General features: G+C 36.7%; 1 protein-coding gene across 1 annotated transcript in view; it reads right to left on the minus strand.

Moving 5' to 3' along the window:
* Positions 1 to 222: 222 nt before the first annotated feature.
* Positions 223 to 16,437, minus strand: part of ITPRID1 (ITPR interacting domain containing 1) — a 52,455-nt gene continuing 36,240 nt past the window's right edge. Inside the window, 7 exon segments of the mRNA XM_039336359.1 lie at positions 223 to 490; positions 1,070 to 1,197; positions 3,778 to 4,002; positions 4,005 to 4,570; positions 5,642 to 5,948; positions 5,950 to 5,970; positions 7,506 to 7,588. Of these exon segments, the coding sequence (XP_039192293.1) occupies positions 223 to 490; positions 1,070 to 1,197; positions 3,778 to 4,002; positions 4,005 to 4,570; positions 5,642 to 5,948; positions 5,950 to 5,970; positions 7,506 to 7,588 (1,598 nt within the window).

Raw genomic sequence — 16,437 nt, forward strand, 5'->3', positions numbered from 1 at the left:
CTGTGAATTCTGTTTGAATCTTTCACAAGACACTGCAGAAATACACTGCTCTGAAGTGCCCTGGTTGTAGTTCTGATTGTGGGACTAGCATATTTCCAAAGTTATTCAAAGATAGTCCCATAAGCAGCACAGTGACCTAGAAGTGAAGACACTCGCCTCCCACTATGAAGGTTGAGCTTTCAATCCTAGGCAGCAACTATCCTATCAGGGCACAAAGAGAAACTATCTGCTGAGAACTCTGTCTAGGCATCCAGCCAATGAATGCACAGCTCCATTCAGTCTCCCTAACTCCACCCTGAATAAAGAGATTAAAAAACCCCAGATAGTCCCATGCAAAACATGGTATTCAATCAAAGGCAATCTGCTCATATAGCATACCATTAGAATTCCTTCCATGGCCTGGCAAGCCCAGCCCTGCAAGTGGCCTTCCAATCTAGCCACTTCTTGATAAACAGCTTGTCGCATGGTCTGCATCCGTTGCCTTACATCTCTGTGGAACATGTCACAGAGACAAGAGAGAAAGTAGCAGCACAATTCTCAACAAAGCACCGGGTGCTTAATCTAATCACAATGCAAAGGTAAAAAAACTGTTGGCCAAAATATAATACAACATCTTGATCTAATTAATTTATTGCATTTGGGAGCAGTATGGGATCATGCCACTTGGCCAAAAGAATCAGAGTTGCAACATTTAACTTCAACAGATGATTATGCCCAGCTAACATTAACTACTGAGATTTTTGTAAATGAAAAACTAACAAATGTTTTTAATCTTGTTGAATACTGAATTCCTCCCCCTCCCACACAATCAAATCATTGGAGAGATGTAGTAGTGGCAGATCCAAGTGGGAAAGAAGGTAAAACGTATCTCACTTGCTATTATGCCATAATGATTTTTGTTTACAGACTATTCTGTTGTGAACATTTATACATTATTTTAAAGATACTGTAGCTCTTACTGTCCTCTACAATGCAGAGGGCAGACATATATTGTTGGGGAACTATAAAAGCACAACAAATGTGCAACGTGCAATAAAATGATAACGACATGTACATGTGATGTCATTACAGTCCCTCTTTCAACAGAATATTGGGAAATAAAGCTTCTTGTTCTGCTACGTGCTGCTCAATTTCATCCAGCTTTTCTTGAAACTTCCGGCATGAGTTTTTCATAACTTCAATTTCATGGACTGTACACTAAATACAATACCAAAAAGAAACAACATAATATGTATTTACAATAGAAGAGTTAAGTGGTAGACAAGCTTATTTTGAGCAGTTACTACAAGAAATTTCTTAGTCTTTGGCAGAATAAACTTGAAGACTTTTCAGGAAAAATGTAAGAATATGGGGAACTTATGACTATCCATGTATTACTAAATTACAATAAGAATTTGGTTAGCACGGCCAATGGTGGGGAATAATAAATATTCTGATTTAATAGTAATCTGCTGAAACTAATGCAATATAGCTAAACCAACAAGTATTCTCTTCTCATTTATGGAAACTCTCCAAAAATCAATCAAATCAATTAATCAATTAGAATAGAACTGGAAGGGACCTTGGAGGTCTTCTAGTTCAACCCCCTACTCAAGTAGGAGACCCTATACCATTTCACACAAGTGAGTTTCCAGCCTCTTCTTAAAAACCTCCAGTGATGAAGCACCCATAACTTTTGAAGGCAAAAGCTATTCCACTGGTTAATTGTCCTCACTGTCAGGTTGCTTCTTTCCTTGATTAGTTTCCATCCATTGTTTCTTGTCCTGTCCTCTGGTGCTTTGGAAAATAAATTGACCCTCTCCTTTGTGGCAGCTTCTCAAATACTGGAATACTGCTATTATGCCCCCCCCCCCAATCCTTATTTTCTCATGCAATCTCAGTATGAGTGTCTCACTCTGGGTACTAATATCTGTTTTAATTTATTGCCAATTCTCATTTCTACCCCTATTGTAAACTGTGGGGATTTTCTTTATTATTATTTCCTTATTATATTCTGGATATTAGGATATTATAGGGCATTCAGGATATTATATCCTGAAATCATATGTTCATAGTTCTAAACAAGAGGCACATATATACAACACCCAATTTTTAGGGTTTTTTTTAAGTCATAGCACTACACATTTGGAAGATGAGTAGAAAAAAATTAATATTTCATTTGAATTGTTTTATTTACTGAAATTATTGAATGAAGTGTCATTTTAAGTGGGGGAAAAGAGAAAAAAGTGGGGGGAAATATTTCTGCTTTCCACAAATATTTTTTAAAAATGGAAAAATACACCAGGACCATATACTTAAAAAAAAAAAAATACAATTACTTATAAGTGATTTATGAAACACTGCCATCTTGTGGCAAAAATCAGAAGTGTAGCAGCATCTGTGACAAATGCTTAATGCCTGTTAATAAAAATTATTAATTGGAAAAGGTGCTATCAGACTTCTTTTTACCACTCTAAACTAACATGGGTCTCTTTCTACAATGCCATCTTGTGGACATTTTGGTTAATCCCCCAAAGTTATAACCTAAAAATAATGTATTAAAAATAGTTCTGAGAAATCCATCTCTCTTCCCTAGATAAGTGACAGCATGGACATTGGACTTCCTGAGTTACAATTTGGTTTTCAAATATTAATGTTGATTTAAATTCTTTTAGACTCTCCATGAGTCATGATTATGTAGAGACTGTAAACACACTATCTGAATTTGCCTCCTTTCTGTAGAAAAAAATATATATTCTATACTCATTGAACACAGAAAAAGAGGTAGGATCACACCCACTGACTCTACAGCCAATTTCTGTGTGATCAACCAAGCTTTAACCAGAATCTAATGCATGTCAATGAATTGCATATGGGTAGCTTACACAACTTGTAATTCAGAAAAAAAGCAGAATTTCCAATCATACAAAAACAATAACAATATTCAGGTAGATATTGTAGATTTGAATATTCTGTGTTCAGGTTTATAGAAGGAACACGGAAAATAATCTCATTCTCTGTTTTCCAATTAGTCTATGGAATGTTTGAATAAGATAACAGAAGTTAATTAATTTTGCTGAGCAAGAAAGCCTTCCCATCTGTTGAAAAAGGGCAGCAAATTGGGAATCCCCAGCTAAAAAGTATGTTGGGCAGCAAATGATGAAAGAGATTTCCCTCTATTTCCCTATAGAGTTGCACCATTTAGAGTAGAGAGTAGCACTGAACTTGGCGGGCAGCATTGAACTTAGTGGAGGCATGTTTCCATACAATAGAATTGCAAAATTGGATGAAGAAACTTTAGGGCTCATTAAATTCAATGCCCTGGTCAATGCAAGTTCTGCAATATATCTCACCAGTGGCTGTCTAGCCTCTGCTTTAATAACAATGGTCAAAAAAGTCCAGCACTTCCCTAGCATTCTATTCCAGTGTTGACCAGTTCTCAACATTTCTCCTAATATTTACCTGACATTTTTCCCTTACCATTATCACCCAAGCAAATTAGTTTTGTTCTCCAGAGTCATAAAACGTAGTTCTGACTGCATAGAAACATTCAGATAACTGAAGACAGCTAATTGTTTTTCTTGACCTTATTTCTTACAGCTAAACATAAAGAACATTTTCCCCAACCATTCCTCATACAGCTTTCAGTTCTTCTACCATTCCGGCTGCTGTTCATAAATAATTTGGGGTTCGCTGTTATTTCAGACATCTAACCTGATTGCCAGCAGAACACAATTTTTTTTTCATCAGAGAAACAAAATACTAACCAGTTATTACATTTCCTTTAGCGATACTCACAGAAGAGATGTTTCTCACTGCTGAGCCTTGCAACAATCTGAGAGTTTTCCAAAGCTGCAGCTCTATAGGGCTGCAAGAAGACCAGCACACTGTGGGGAATTTGCATGTTGCAGCTAAAGGGAAAGATCTCATAAAGCAACAGTGGTGGGAGTTCAAAGAGCAACAGTGAGCCATTGGATGGGTACACCAAGTATTCAAAGGTTCATGGGTGCTTGTGCTATACTCTCTCCATGAAGTCCTGAGTCTACAGAAGCAGATTTCACTAAGTGGCCATGCCTGTTAAAAGAAGGGAAGCAGTGAAATGGGGGCATTATTTCTTCCTTCACTTGCATCTTACGGGTTTGAGCAGACGCTTCTCTTGTTTGCTTGTATTTTCCCTCTGATAAAACCAAGGACTCATTCCTAGGGCATTGGGACATCTTGGATGACAAATGTATAGACGGGTCTTTGATGGCAGTTTCACTCAGTGATATGCTTTGTTTATTTGATGTTAGTATTGAAGGCATCTGGATTGTAACAGATTTAAAGGAATTTGCATTTATTTCAGAATCAGGAACATGCCCATCTTTATCCAATCCTGAACTTGATTGTAATAGATTCAAAGAATCAGATTGACTATTTTTAACACAGGAAAAGGAAAAGCTGGAGCCTTGAAGACTGCAATTATTTGAAATAGCATCAATTTGTGGAGATGCAGTCATGCAGATACACTCATCTTTAGAGGCTATTGTATCCACATGCTTTAATGCATCCTTGAAAGTAGCATCTTGACATTCACTTTTAATTTTTGAAACTGAAATGGGCAAATCCAACTTTTTGTAAGGCTTCATTTTATACAATTTTCCTTCTACACATCCTGCTGTATCTTCTAAAACATCTCTTCTACACACATCTTTCCCCCCCTCCTTCTTCTCCTCCTCCTCTTCCTCTCAAAGGTTTTTCATGTTCTTTTCTACCCTGGCAACTTTGGCCGCTACTAAGTCTAATTAGAGGTGAAATGGAATTTTCCTCTGTAGAGAAAGAACCTCTGTTATTCCTTTCTGGAGCTGAAGTACTATCTTGCACCAAACAATCATCTTCTTTCTCTCGTTGTCCTCTTCTACTTTGCATTTCATTCTTTTTTTTTTTGTAAAAATTTTTATTTTCAACTTTACCATACATAACAATCTTACAAATACTTCAGATAAAAAATAAAACAAATTGATACACACCATATTCGGTCTTGCCCGCCCATTTCCCCCCAAACCGCATCCCACCTCAAACCAACTTACTTCTTTCCCTCTTTTTCTTCACTCACCCCCTCTCCTCCTTCACCTCCACCTGCCTACTTACTTCTCACCTTCTTCTTCTCCCTCTTGATGCGGTCCAGGGGAAACGCCCGAGCAGTTCCTCTCTCAAAATTAAATTATATACAATAAGACTATTTCTACTTTATCTGAACTACTTAAACTCAACCCATCCACGCCCCTCCCCCCCGACTTCCCAGAGCAAAATACAGGATTATGCAAACATATTAAACATAATCTATTTAAGTTTACTAATTATACAATAAACAAAATCATAACTCTCTTCAAACTTTAACATCATAAGTTTATAAACAAAATCATTACTCATAAAATAAGTAAAACTTTGTAATTCCATATTTCTTCTGAACATATTCTATCCATCTTCTCCATACGTTAAGATATCTCTCTTGTGAATGGTCCTTTAAATAAGCAGAAATTTTAGCCATTTCTGCTAAATTAGAAACCTTAAATACCCATTCTTCTAAAGAAGGCAGAGTATCCTTCTTCCAATATTGGCCCACCAGTAATCTTGCTGCTGTTATTAAATTCAACATTAAGATAGTTTCTTTAACATTAAAGTCCACGAAAATTCCTTTGCATTTCATTCTTATCCAGCACATATGCTGTTTTCCTGACAACATTTTCTGACTGTCCACTGTAAGTCTCACATGAAATATCATCTTCATTTATGGAATAAAAGATTTCCTCTCCCTGTAAAGTATTTTCTTCACTCAGGCTGGGCAATAATGAAACGGTGTTCTCTACAATTGATATATTAGGGACAGCCCTGTCTATTTGCGGTTGATAATCTTGAGTCATAAGTAGATATTCTTGCTTATGTTGTGAAAATTCTTGATAATCATGGGAATTGCAACTAACCCTCATTGGTTATAGGCAAAGGTAAAACCTGGAATGAAAATCAAAGAGTCTTAATAAATATTCAGATTTAGCAAAATCAATGTTATTTCACTGAAAACAAAATTGAATTAGTTTGGGCTGCAATTTCCATTTCCTTGGAATTAAATTCCAGTGGTTTCAATTGAACTGACACGTACAGAATGGTACAATTAGAATGACTCCAATTTATTGGATCTGACATCTTTAATATTTGTAGTCAGTTATATTCTAAGTAGCCACTATATTGGATTTTAAATTGTTTTTTTTCATAATTTATATCCTAGTTATTAATGGTATTAAGGTTCTTCTGAATATTCAAAAATGATTTTAATATTTTGTTAAGTTTTGGATAACACTATAACCTGCACAGAACATTTCAATTATTGGGCAGATTATAAGAATAATAAACTTAGCAATAGTTTATTTGTGCTAAATATTTCTCTACCCACCCACCCCTTTTTAACTTAATGGAATAGGACTGATATTATTTCACCATACAAAAACATACAGACACAGTACTAACAGACCAGTATGAAGAAAACTGTAGATAAGATTCATGCACAGGATACTAAGTGAGGTGCAGTCTGCTCAAGTTGCAGTTCCAGACCAGAACAGTAATTCCAGCACACTAGTTCACAAATTGAGACTCCAATCCAAAGGACCTCCAAAACTCAGTTTTATTAGAAAGTCTCAAAAAAATTGTTTGGCCCTCCAATTCTTTCTCCTCGTGGAGATTCTCAGAGTTTTTGTAGCTTTCTTATGCATAATTTTAAATGTGAAAAAAAGAGTTTAACATGCTATTTTCAGAAGGGAGATGAAAAACTTTTTTGCTTTGTTATTCTGTTATTCTGAGACAAACAATAGAAAGAATGAATGGAAAGAAAGGCAGAAAAAAGTGCAAGGGGGGCTTTATGAGGCTCAGCTCCCCCAACACTTGCAGTACTGCACTTCACATATACACTAAAAATCAATGTCACTCAGGAAAAAAATGAAGTAGTTGCCTACTGAAGAACCTTCAGGAAATAGGGCAAGGCATCTAGAATTTGAGTAAATTTTGTGTTGCAACTGATGAGAAAATTGTTGCTGAGTAACTATAGCCAGGGCTTTTTTTCCTCATAGAACGCCCAGAGCAGAGTTCCGGCACCGTTTTTGGATGGAACCTTGTAGGGTAGGCAAGGCGGGTTGTATGACGTGTGTGAGTTCCGGCACCTTTTTTTTTTTTTTTTTTTTTTTTAGAAAAAAAGCACTGACTATAGCTATAACGAAGTTACCAGGCAGATTAATATGGATTACCGGTAGTTACTATTAAATTTAAATTTTGGGTTAGGCAAAATAGCCCAGAAAAATTGCAGGCAACTGTTGAAACTCAAGACATATTGTATTATGAACACTGAAAATTTTGAACTCAAGAGTGTATTTTAGTAAAGACACACAGAATTAGATTTATTCTGAAAATAACAAGGCCTCTTAGAAATCAGCAGAAAGGTATCCCCCAAGCACTGAATATAGTTTTTAATTGATCTCAGCATCTGATTTCTAAGTTACCTGCAGAGGTAAGGGCTCCAAAGAATCTTCCAGAAATCCACTGCTGTCTGATTGACAGCTGCTTGTTCTCGTTGTTATTGCATCTATTGTTAAAAAAAAATGAATGGAATAGTTGAGAAGAAAATTAAGACTTTTTATTTTTGGTATTTGAGTATGCAGTACTTGTATAACAACCAAAAATCCTATATAGTTTCTTTTTTTCTTATTACTCCTAAAGTCAAAGTATGTTTCTTAGAAATCTCTTTCCTGCTAAAAAAAAGTCTTAGTCAAAAGTGTGTCCCCAAATCTTAAGGAATTATCTTGAAGAAACCAAAGGAGAGAGAAGATAAGATGGTGTAAACATTGCACAGTATTGACAGGGTAGGGCTGTATCCATTCAAGTTTCTCCCCACCTCATTTTGGCTCTACTGAGAAAGTAATAGAAGATGCTGCACAGTATATTTGGAGGAGTTATTTTGATGCAAGCTAAATCAGGCATGTAGATTGCATCGGTCTACTTAAATGGATACATTTTACTTGATATTTTTAAATTACAAACTTATATTGTTGGTATTTTTATTTCTCTCTCTGCTTTATCATGTTGATATGATTTCTTATTTATTCAGATAGACAAAAGCTGTAAAATAAAGATAATACTACTGTCATGCATTAAAGGAAAAATTGTAAAATCAAAGATTATAGTAGCACACAAGCCTTTATGTTCTGAAAAGCAAATAAAACAACTTATTCTATAAACAATGGAGATTAATCCCAAAGGCAAAACATTAACTAAGTGCAGTGATGAAATCTCATACACATTGACCTAGGAGTAAAATCATGTGGATCCTGAAAATAATATCTAATTTGCATAAATGAACTCCTAGTCAGCAAAATATTGTCTTACTGCAAAAAGAATTATTTATGTTGAAATCATGGATAGGCACTGTCTCATAAAGAAAATTTCTAAACTCAGTATAAAATAATCCCAGTCATTTATTCAGCACAGTTTCAGAACAGAACAGAAAAGAAAAATTTACAGATGTGGTAGCTGAAAACATTCATAAGCACAGCAACAGCCTCAGATGATAATAAAAACTATCATATCAATAGTCTTTCTTGCACATGCTTACTGCACATTCCTACTGTAAGTGGAGTATTGCAGGTTAATGGCCAGCAGATGGCAGAAAGAGACAAATATCCAATACAGAACACAAAATGCAGGAACAAAAAAGGTGAATTTGTGGAGGTTCTGGAACACTGGCCATTATTTTGCAATATTGTCATTTGAGTTGCCTGTAAATGTAACAACATGAACTTACTTCTTGGCATATGAAAAGAATCATATTGTAGATTGAAGCCTATTCATTCAAGGTCTCACTCTCTGAGTAAACATGCACTGTACACATGGTAAAGTTCAGAATAATGGAATAACAGAGTTGGAAGGGACCTTGGAGGTCTTCTAGTCCAACCCCCTACTCAAGCAAGAAACCCTATATCATTTCAGACAAATAGTTGTCCAAGCTCTTCTTACAGAGACAACGTTCAATCTTCAAGACATTGTCCTAACTGGTCCTGTTCTTATGACACATTCACAGTCCAAGTCAATTGATTCCTTTTACATGTGGTAGCCTACAGGGTTGTCACTGCTCAGAAGAAGCCTCCTGTTTCATAGAGCAACTCTGATCATACAAACCAGAAATTTTTTTTAATTTTTTTTTTTCATGCCATCTCCTGCCCAATGGAACAACCTTCCGTTTGAAATTCGGCAGGTCTCTACTCTCCTATCCTCCCAGAAAGCACTTAAGATCTGGATTTTCTCCAAGTGCTGGGAAAGGTTGAGGTTAAGATTTAATGAGGGACTACATGTGGAAACTTAATTCTGGTGCCAGGCTTTTAATGTTTTTGGTTTTAATAGATATATATGTTTTATTATTGAATAATATGGGCAGCCCTATAAACATTTAAAAATAACATAAGCAACAAAAGAAAAAAAAGAAATGCATGTTTAAGCTGAACATTAACTATATTCATCCACCCAGGATCACACATCAGAATTCATTCAACAACTCAAATGCAATACAAAATTTCAGAAGTTCTAAATCTGCCCAGAAGTCCAACATGTACAAACACATGCACAGATTGTAAAACAGACTCTAATGTTCAGTAAACCAACCCAGCCCATTAACACCGAATGATATGCCATTCACAGAATTTGCAATTCAGTTGTTTTTTAAAGGAAAAGTACAGATGGGAGGCATTTAATCTACACTGTGACTCTCAGATAGTGCCACTGAGAAGTTTAACCCTTGGATTACTGCGATACTGGGAATCCAAGACTTTTGTATGCACAGAGATGGAAAGGCCCACAGATCTACACAATAGAAGAATGGATGGTGAAATTAATGGAACTGGCTGAACTGACAGAACTAACCACTTTGGTTAAAGAAAATACTTTACCTAACTTCGTTTCTACATGGATACCACTTAGGGGCATTTTGCTTGAGACCAAAAGAAATGCTACATTGATGTTGGGTTTTGGCAATTGGAATTGTTTATGATTGTACAAATAGTCCTCAAATTACAATAGGTCACAGAGCAACCAGACAAAGTTATTACAGACTCCCAAAATGTACTTATGACCCGGTTCTGATGTCCCAATGGCTGACCCCACTCCATGGTCTCCTGACTGTATTTTGGCTGCCTGGCAGTTACAGACATTTGCAGCATTCCATAGTAATGATCTTGATTTACAATGTTTTTACCAATACTGTTGTTTACTTCCAGTTATTTCCACAAAAAACATCCCATATCCAACAAAGGGTTTGCTTAATGTCATGGTATTTGCTTAATGAGTACAACATTTGCTTTACCACCATTCCTTTTGCTTAATGACTCCTTCAAAAGAAAGTAATTAAAAATGGGGTCAGTCACATGATAACTCACTTTTACAATGGCCATGACTTACAGTCATAATTGGCAGGCTCTGTAATGGTTGCAAGTTGAGGATTACCTACATATTTGTAACAGTACAAAAAAAAAATTTGTAACAGTACAAATATTTTTTTAAAATTTTCTGAATGGTGCAGTGGCCTAGAGATGAAGATGCTCACCTCCCACTCAGAAGGCTGAGAGTTGAATCCTAGGCAGTGACAGACATTTCTCTATCAGGGTGCAAAGAGAAAATATCTGCTGTGAATTCTGTGTAGGTGTCAGGAAGGGCTGACACCCAGCCAGTAAACACTCAGCTCCATTCAGTTACCCCAACTCCACCCTGATAAAAAGGGATTACAGGATTGTAAAAAACCACTCTTTTTTATTTTCTCCCCTCTTTTCTCTTTATCCCTTGCACTTTGCCCCTCCCTACTTTTTCTTAGTTTTTTTTTATATTTTGTTCTCTGTAGAGATTTTTTTAAAAGTTTTTTTAAAAGAATAGAATATAACAGGGAGCAAAATTTTAAATCTCCACCAGGGTTCCATTCTGCTTTACATCTGATTGATTGATCAATTGATTGATTATGAGCCATCAAATCAGTGTTGACTATCAGTGATCACATAAATATTTTTTCTCTAGAATGATCTGTTTTTAACCTGGTCTTCAAGGTTTTCCAACAGTATACCCATTGCCACTGCTACTGACTCTAACTCCATCTTAGTTGGTCATTTTCTCCTTCTCTTCCCTTCTATTTTTTTACAGTACTAGAGTGTTCTCCGGAGAGCTAGGTTTTTGCATAATTTATCCAAAGTAGGAAAAATTGAACCTGCTCATTTGTGCCTCTGGGTTTATATGATCAATGTCTTTGTTTTCTTGGCTCTCCTTGGCATTCTCAAGAGTCTTTTCCAACACTAAAGATCAAAAGAGTCAATGCTTTTTCTATCTTACTTCTTTAAAACAACTTTTACTGCTCTTCAACTTTGTTTCTTTAAAGTGCATAGAGAATGCCATTATTTACCCTATTCCGATCCTTGTAGGTACAGACACATCATAGCATCTCAATATCATTTGCACGGTTTCTTAATGGTTGATCTCAAAAAACTGTTTGCCTCTTTGATATTTTCATTATCAATTCTGAGGCTGGTTGTTGTACCTATTGACAGTTTGGTCTTCTTTGTATGTAAGTTTAGTCCATTCTTTCCACTATGCTCCTTGACTGTATTAATAGGTCTAGCAGATCCTTTGCATTTTTGGCTAATGAAATAGTGTCATCAATATAGCACAGAATATTGATGTTTCTTCCTCCAATCTTAAAACATGCTCATCTTGTTCCAGTCCCAAGTTCCCACAAAATATATTGAGGATATAGGTTGAATAAATAAGGGAAGAATATATAGCCTTATCTTACTCCTTTGCCAAGCTGGATTTTTTTTGGGGGGGGGGGGACATATTCTGTCCATGTGGCTTCCTGATCTGTATGTACAATTAAGACATTTATATATTTGAATTTCTGTCACAGATTAGTGTCCAGTCTGAAAGGTTGCTCTGACCAAATCTTGTTTAAAGGAGTAGACCACTTGATATTCTGGAATGTTTCCTAGATCCCATGATATTTAGCAATTTGTCAAGGTGAGATTACCAATGCTTTGCACAAAATTTCATACGCAAGTTTCCTACACAAAACAAAATGTGCAATCTTGAAGATTGAACTCTTTTAACATGTCACAATTTCTTGAATTATTTGATACACAATTTTTCAAAGAGGATTGTTGGCTCTGGTGTAACTAACTGTTTACATAAAAGTTCTCTAAATACCATTCTTTTTATAGCTTCTGCTATAGCTTCTGTTATTAACGATAAGCCTCCTCCCTCTATTCACTCATATTGAAGTCAAGATAGCACTTCTTCACTGTTACAAGGGTGTAGCACTATGGATAAAACTGAAGGTTTTATCAGCTGATCAATGACTCCCATAGATTCTAACTTCTAGCAAAAATGACAGAAATAAGCCCATCTTTGAGTCACATAAAAATAATTGCCAGTCTTAGAATAAAATAAGATTAATAAAAGCATCACAAGATGCCAATTCACCTTAACAATGACCTTTGACCTCTTTCCTTCCCTAAGGAATGATATATCTCTGCCAGATTCTAGAATGTCCTTCCTTCCCAGATGTTCATATTATCTCCATCTTATTAACTGGCTTTAGTCCAGTCTCTAATCCCTGTTAAACAGTATAAAAAGACGGCCGACATCCGTGAGGAGTTCTAATAAAAATGAGACATAAAGCTGTATACATTAAAAGCAGAGATGATACTGCAGACCAGCCTTCCCCAGCCTAGCACCCTCCAGATGTGTTGAACTTTAAAGTCCCTTATCCCAAGCAGCACATTTAGCTTGAGAAAGGCTGGTTGGTAGACTTTTCTTTCCTTGGCAGTTACGAAGAGATGCTGGAAAAAAAAGTGGTACTGGAAGAACTGACTTTTTGGAAATTCAACATCTGAAAAGAAAAAAAAGACTGAAACTAAATTATCTAATCTCATCAGTGGAAGACACAGGCAAACCTAAGTATAGAATAGAACATTCTATGCATTAAAAATAACATGGAAAGACATTTGGCTTTTGGTACAGAACAGCTGATTGGCATGGAGAAATAGCGGGGAGTTTAAAACCTGCCTTTACTTCCCTTGCCTTGCTGTCATGCCCCAGTTTGTTTATCAGGGTCGGAAGGCTGCTGCTGTGAACTGACTATGCATGCTCAGTGTGCCAGATGCTGGTTAGGCGGATGGGGGGTGGGGCCGGCTGGGAGGCGTCTATTTAGAGCGCTAGGAGGTGGTTACTCCCAGTGCTGACTTTGTTTGCTGTAAGCTTGGAACTCACATGCCAGAGCATCTTTTACAAGGGTGCATCTTATAGATGGAAAAATACGGTATATAACACTCAGTAGCAAAAACATAGTTCCCTCATATATTATTTCCTGTCTGTCTACTACCATAAGGTTACTTTTGAGAACTGGAAATAATCTAGAAAGGACAGAGCACAAAAGAGAAAAAAGTAATTATATAAAATAAGATAAGATAAGATAAGATAAGATAAGATTTATTGTCATTTTTATACTGTGGGCACAATGGCACACATCAAAAATGAAATTTAGTTGCCTGCTCTCAAAGTGAAACACATACATGACACACACCTAAACATACTATGAACAACATATATATAGACCCACATCCCTACATATACGTAGCAAATAAATATTACATATTGTCCATCTTGAATATATAATGGAAGGAGAAAGCTTGAGAGTTCACAAGGTTAATGCTGTATGGAATGAAACTATGGCTGAATCTGGATGTTCTGCTACGGATACCACAAAGCCTCCTCCCAGAAGGTAACAAGAAAAACAGGTCATGAAGAGGATGTGTAGTGTCCCAGATAATCTTACGGACCCTGCTCAAGCAGCGCTTCTGTGCTATGTCCTGGATGGGAGGGAGGGAACTGGCAATGATCTTTTCGGCCATTCTCACCATTCTCTGCACCACCTTCCTGTCTGAAGCAGTGATGCCTCCAAACCAGACTGTAATGCTGTATGACAGGATGCTCTCAATCGTCCCCCTGTAGAAAGTGGTAAGGATAGAAGGAAGATGTGCTTTTCTTGTGCGATGCAGAAAATGCAGGTGCTGCTGTGGCCACTCCACCAGAGTCTCGCTGTTGAGAGACCAAGCCAGCCTACTTGTTAGCTGCACACCCAGGAATTTGATGTTGGTAACATCTCCACAGCTGAATCATTTATGCACAGAGAAGTGTGGCTGTGCCTGCCTTTTCTGAAATCAACAATGATCTCTTTGGTTTTTCCAGTATTTAAAACTAGGCTGTTTTCCTTACATCACCATGGAAGACCAGCAGGTCTGAAATGGCCATTGAGAAGAAGCAATTAAGAGGTATATCTTTACCAACAAACATTATCAGATGCCATTGTAGGATTTCACTGTATACAATGGTCAGAAGTGTCTTATATAAATCTTTGTAATTATCTGTCCTTGCCCATGCAGACCATTATTACAATTGTGAACCTTCATTCTACTATTTTCTGCTCTCTCACTAATGTAATGAGACACTGTTTGATAATCCAGGAGCAACTATCCCAGGTGCTCCTTCTCACTGCCACTCTAGTTCAATGGAATAAGAATATTAAAGCCTAGCCTATGAAAATCAGAGATTACCATGTAAAATGTAGATAATTTATACCTAAGTGTGTCTATAGCATTGGAGATATAAATTATCTGATAAAGTCTCCATGGTTATGCTTTAAAATTCCCATTCCACTGAAGGCATGAGTCATGGGAACAACTGTCCTCCCTTAAGCTAACTTTCTACAAGATATAGCAAGCCCATCAGGAACTTTGGTTGATTTGTCAAGCTTGGGAGAAAATGATTGGCAGGTGAATGGATTAATCACATTCTTTCTAGTAATTCTTCCATTACTATTTCTGGTTCTTTCTTGGAAACATGATATAAGGAACCCCTACTCATTTTTATGGTCCCATTATTGGGATTCAGCCAATTTGCACCACTTTGGCAGAATCAGTAACTAATTTTTTGTTGCCCAGGTCCAGAATGGAGTTCTGGAAGCGGCGTCCACATAGAGAACCAGTTGTTCACATATTTGAATCCCACCACTGGGTCTACCCTAACGCTAACACCTCTATTAATTGAATATACCTCAATTAATAATAATAATAATAATATCTCATTATGTCTCATAAATATTAAGGTTTAAGGAGGGATAAAGCAATTATGGCCTTACAGCTGTTTTCATAGTGCAGCTTCCAGTGTCATCCACCATTGGTGGTACCGTGGTTTCTGGGATTTGTACAGTGGCAATATTTCTTAGGCCAATTGCTCAAAATTAGGTGTTTCTATCTCTTATCCTACATACCTGAAATAAGTAGTAGCTTTGTGGTAATAGAATCAGGAGCTGACAAACAGACTGATTTTAGCCACCCTTTATTTTTCTGCTCAATCTACTTATCGCTGTAAGGATAAAAATTGGAAAGAATATTATGGGACCAACTTCCAGAGGCACCACATGGAAGTCCTGGAGGAAATGTTGGATATAAATTATATCATATACATCTGCATACACCATCTGTGGGGTTTTCTTTTTAAATAAATAAATACTGATTTCCATCCAGATATAGGAACATGGCTTGAACTTCATTAAAATCCATCACTTAAAATGCATTCAGTTATGTTTTAATGTGGTGGTCTCCCATGGAGAATGAGACACGCACACAAGTATCTCAGGATGGGAGCCCAGAGCTGACTCCAACACCCTATTTTATTGTTACTATAGTTTTTACATCACACAGCGTAATCAAAAGACGTATATAGGGGTGGTTACAATGTATCACATAACAGACACTCTCCAGATGCAAGGCTATGCAGATGGGTAATGATTCATGTATCCTGTTTCCCGTGTTCTTATCAGAGCCTGTCCAAATGGCTGATGAATGTGTTCCGTGTCTGGAGCAGTCTGTTTTGGTATCTCAAGGACTTTGTGGGAGCATGTCTATGGGCATATTTATGCAATTAATCGCACATTTTAATATATCAATAAGCAGAGGAACTCCTCAATTTCATATAAAAAAACAAAGAGGTGTGTTTTGACGAAACACGGTAAGTACAAAATACCTTTTGCTTCAATCATTAGCATTTGGCAAAGAACGGCAATCTGTGAAATCCAACAGACTGTCCTGATGCCATTAGAAACAGGGAGAAGCATTGTGACATTCTTTTATTTTCTTTTCTTTTGCCATCCAGCAATTGTTCCCATATGTACTTTACCAAGGGAAAATAAACAAGATTCACACTTTTGGAAAACAGTCAATTAAAAAAAAATGCTGATTGCCTTCTGCAGATATTCCCATAGTGCCAAACTGTATGCGAAAAGATGGCAGGATAGAGGAGAAAAAGGAGGAAGAAGAGGAGTGAAGGTGTGATAATTAAAAGAATTGCCAC

This window comes from Crotalus tigris, unplaced genomic scaffold (genome assembly GCF_016545835.1).
Source record: "Crotalus tigris isolate CLP2741 ecotype Arizona unplaced genomic scaffold, ASM1654583v1 scf7180000017666.379230911805:20528666, whole genome shotgun sequence".
NCBI lineage: Eukaryota > Metazoa > Chordata > Lepidosauria > Squamata > Viperidae > Crotalus > Crotalus tigris.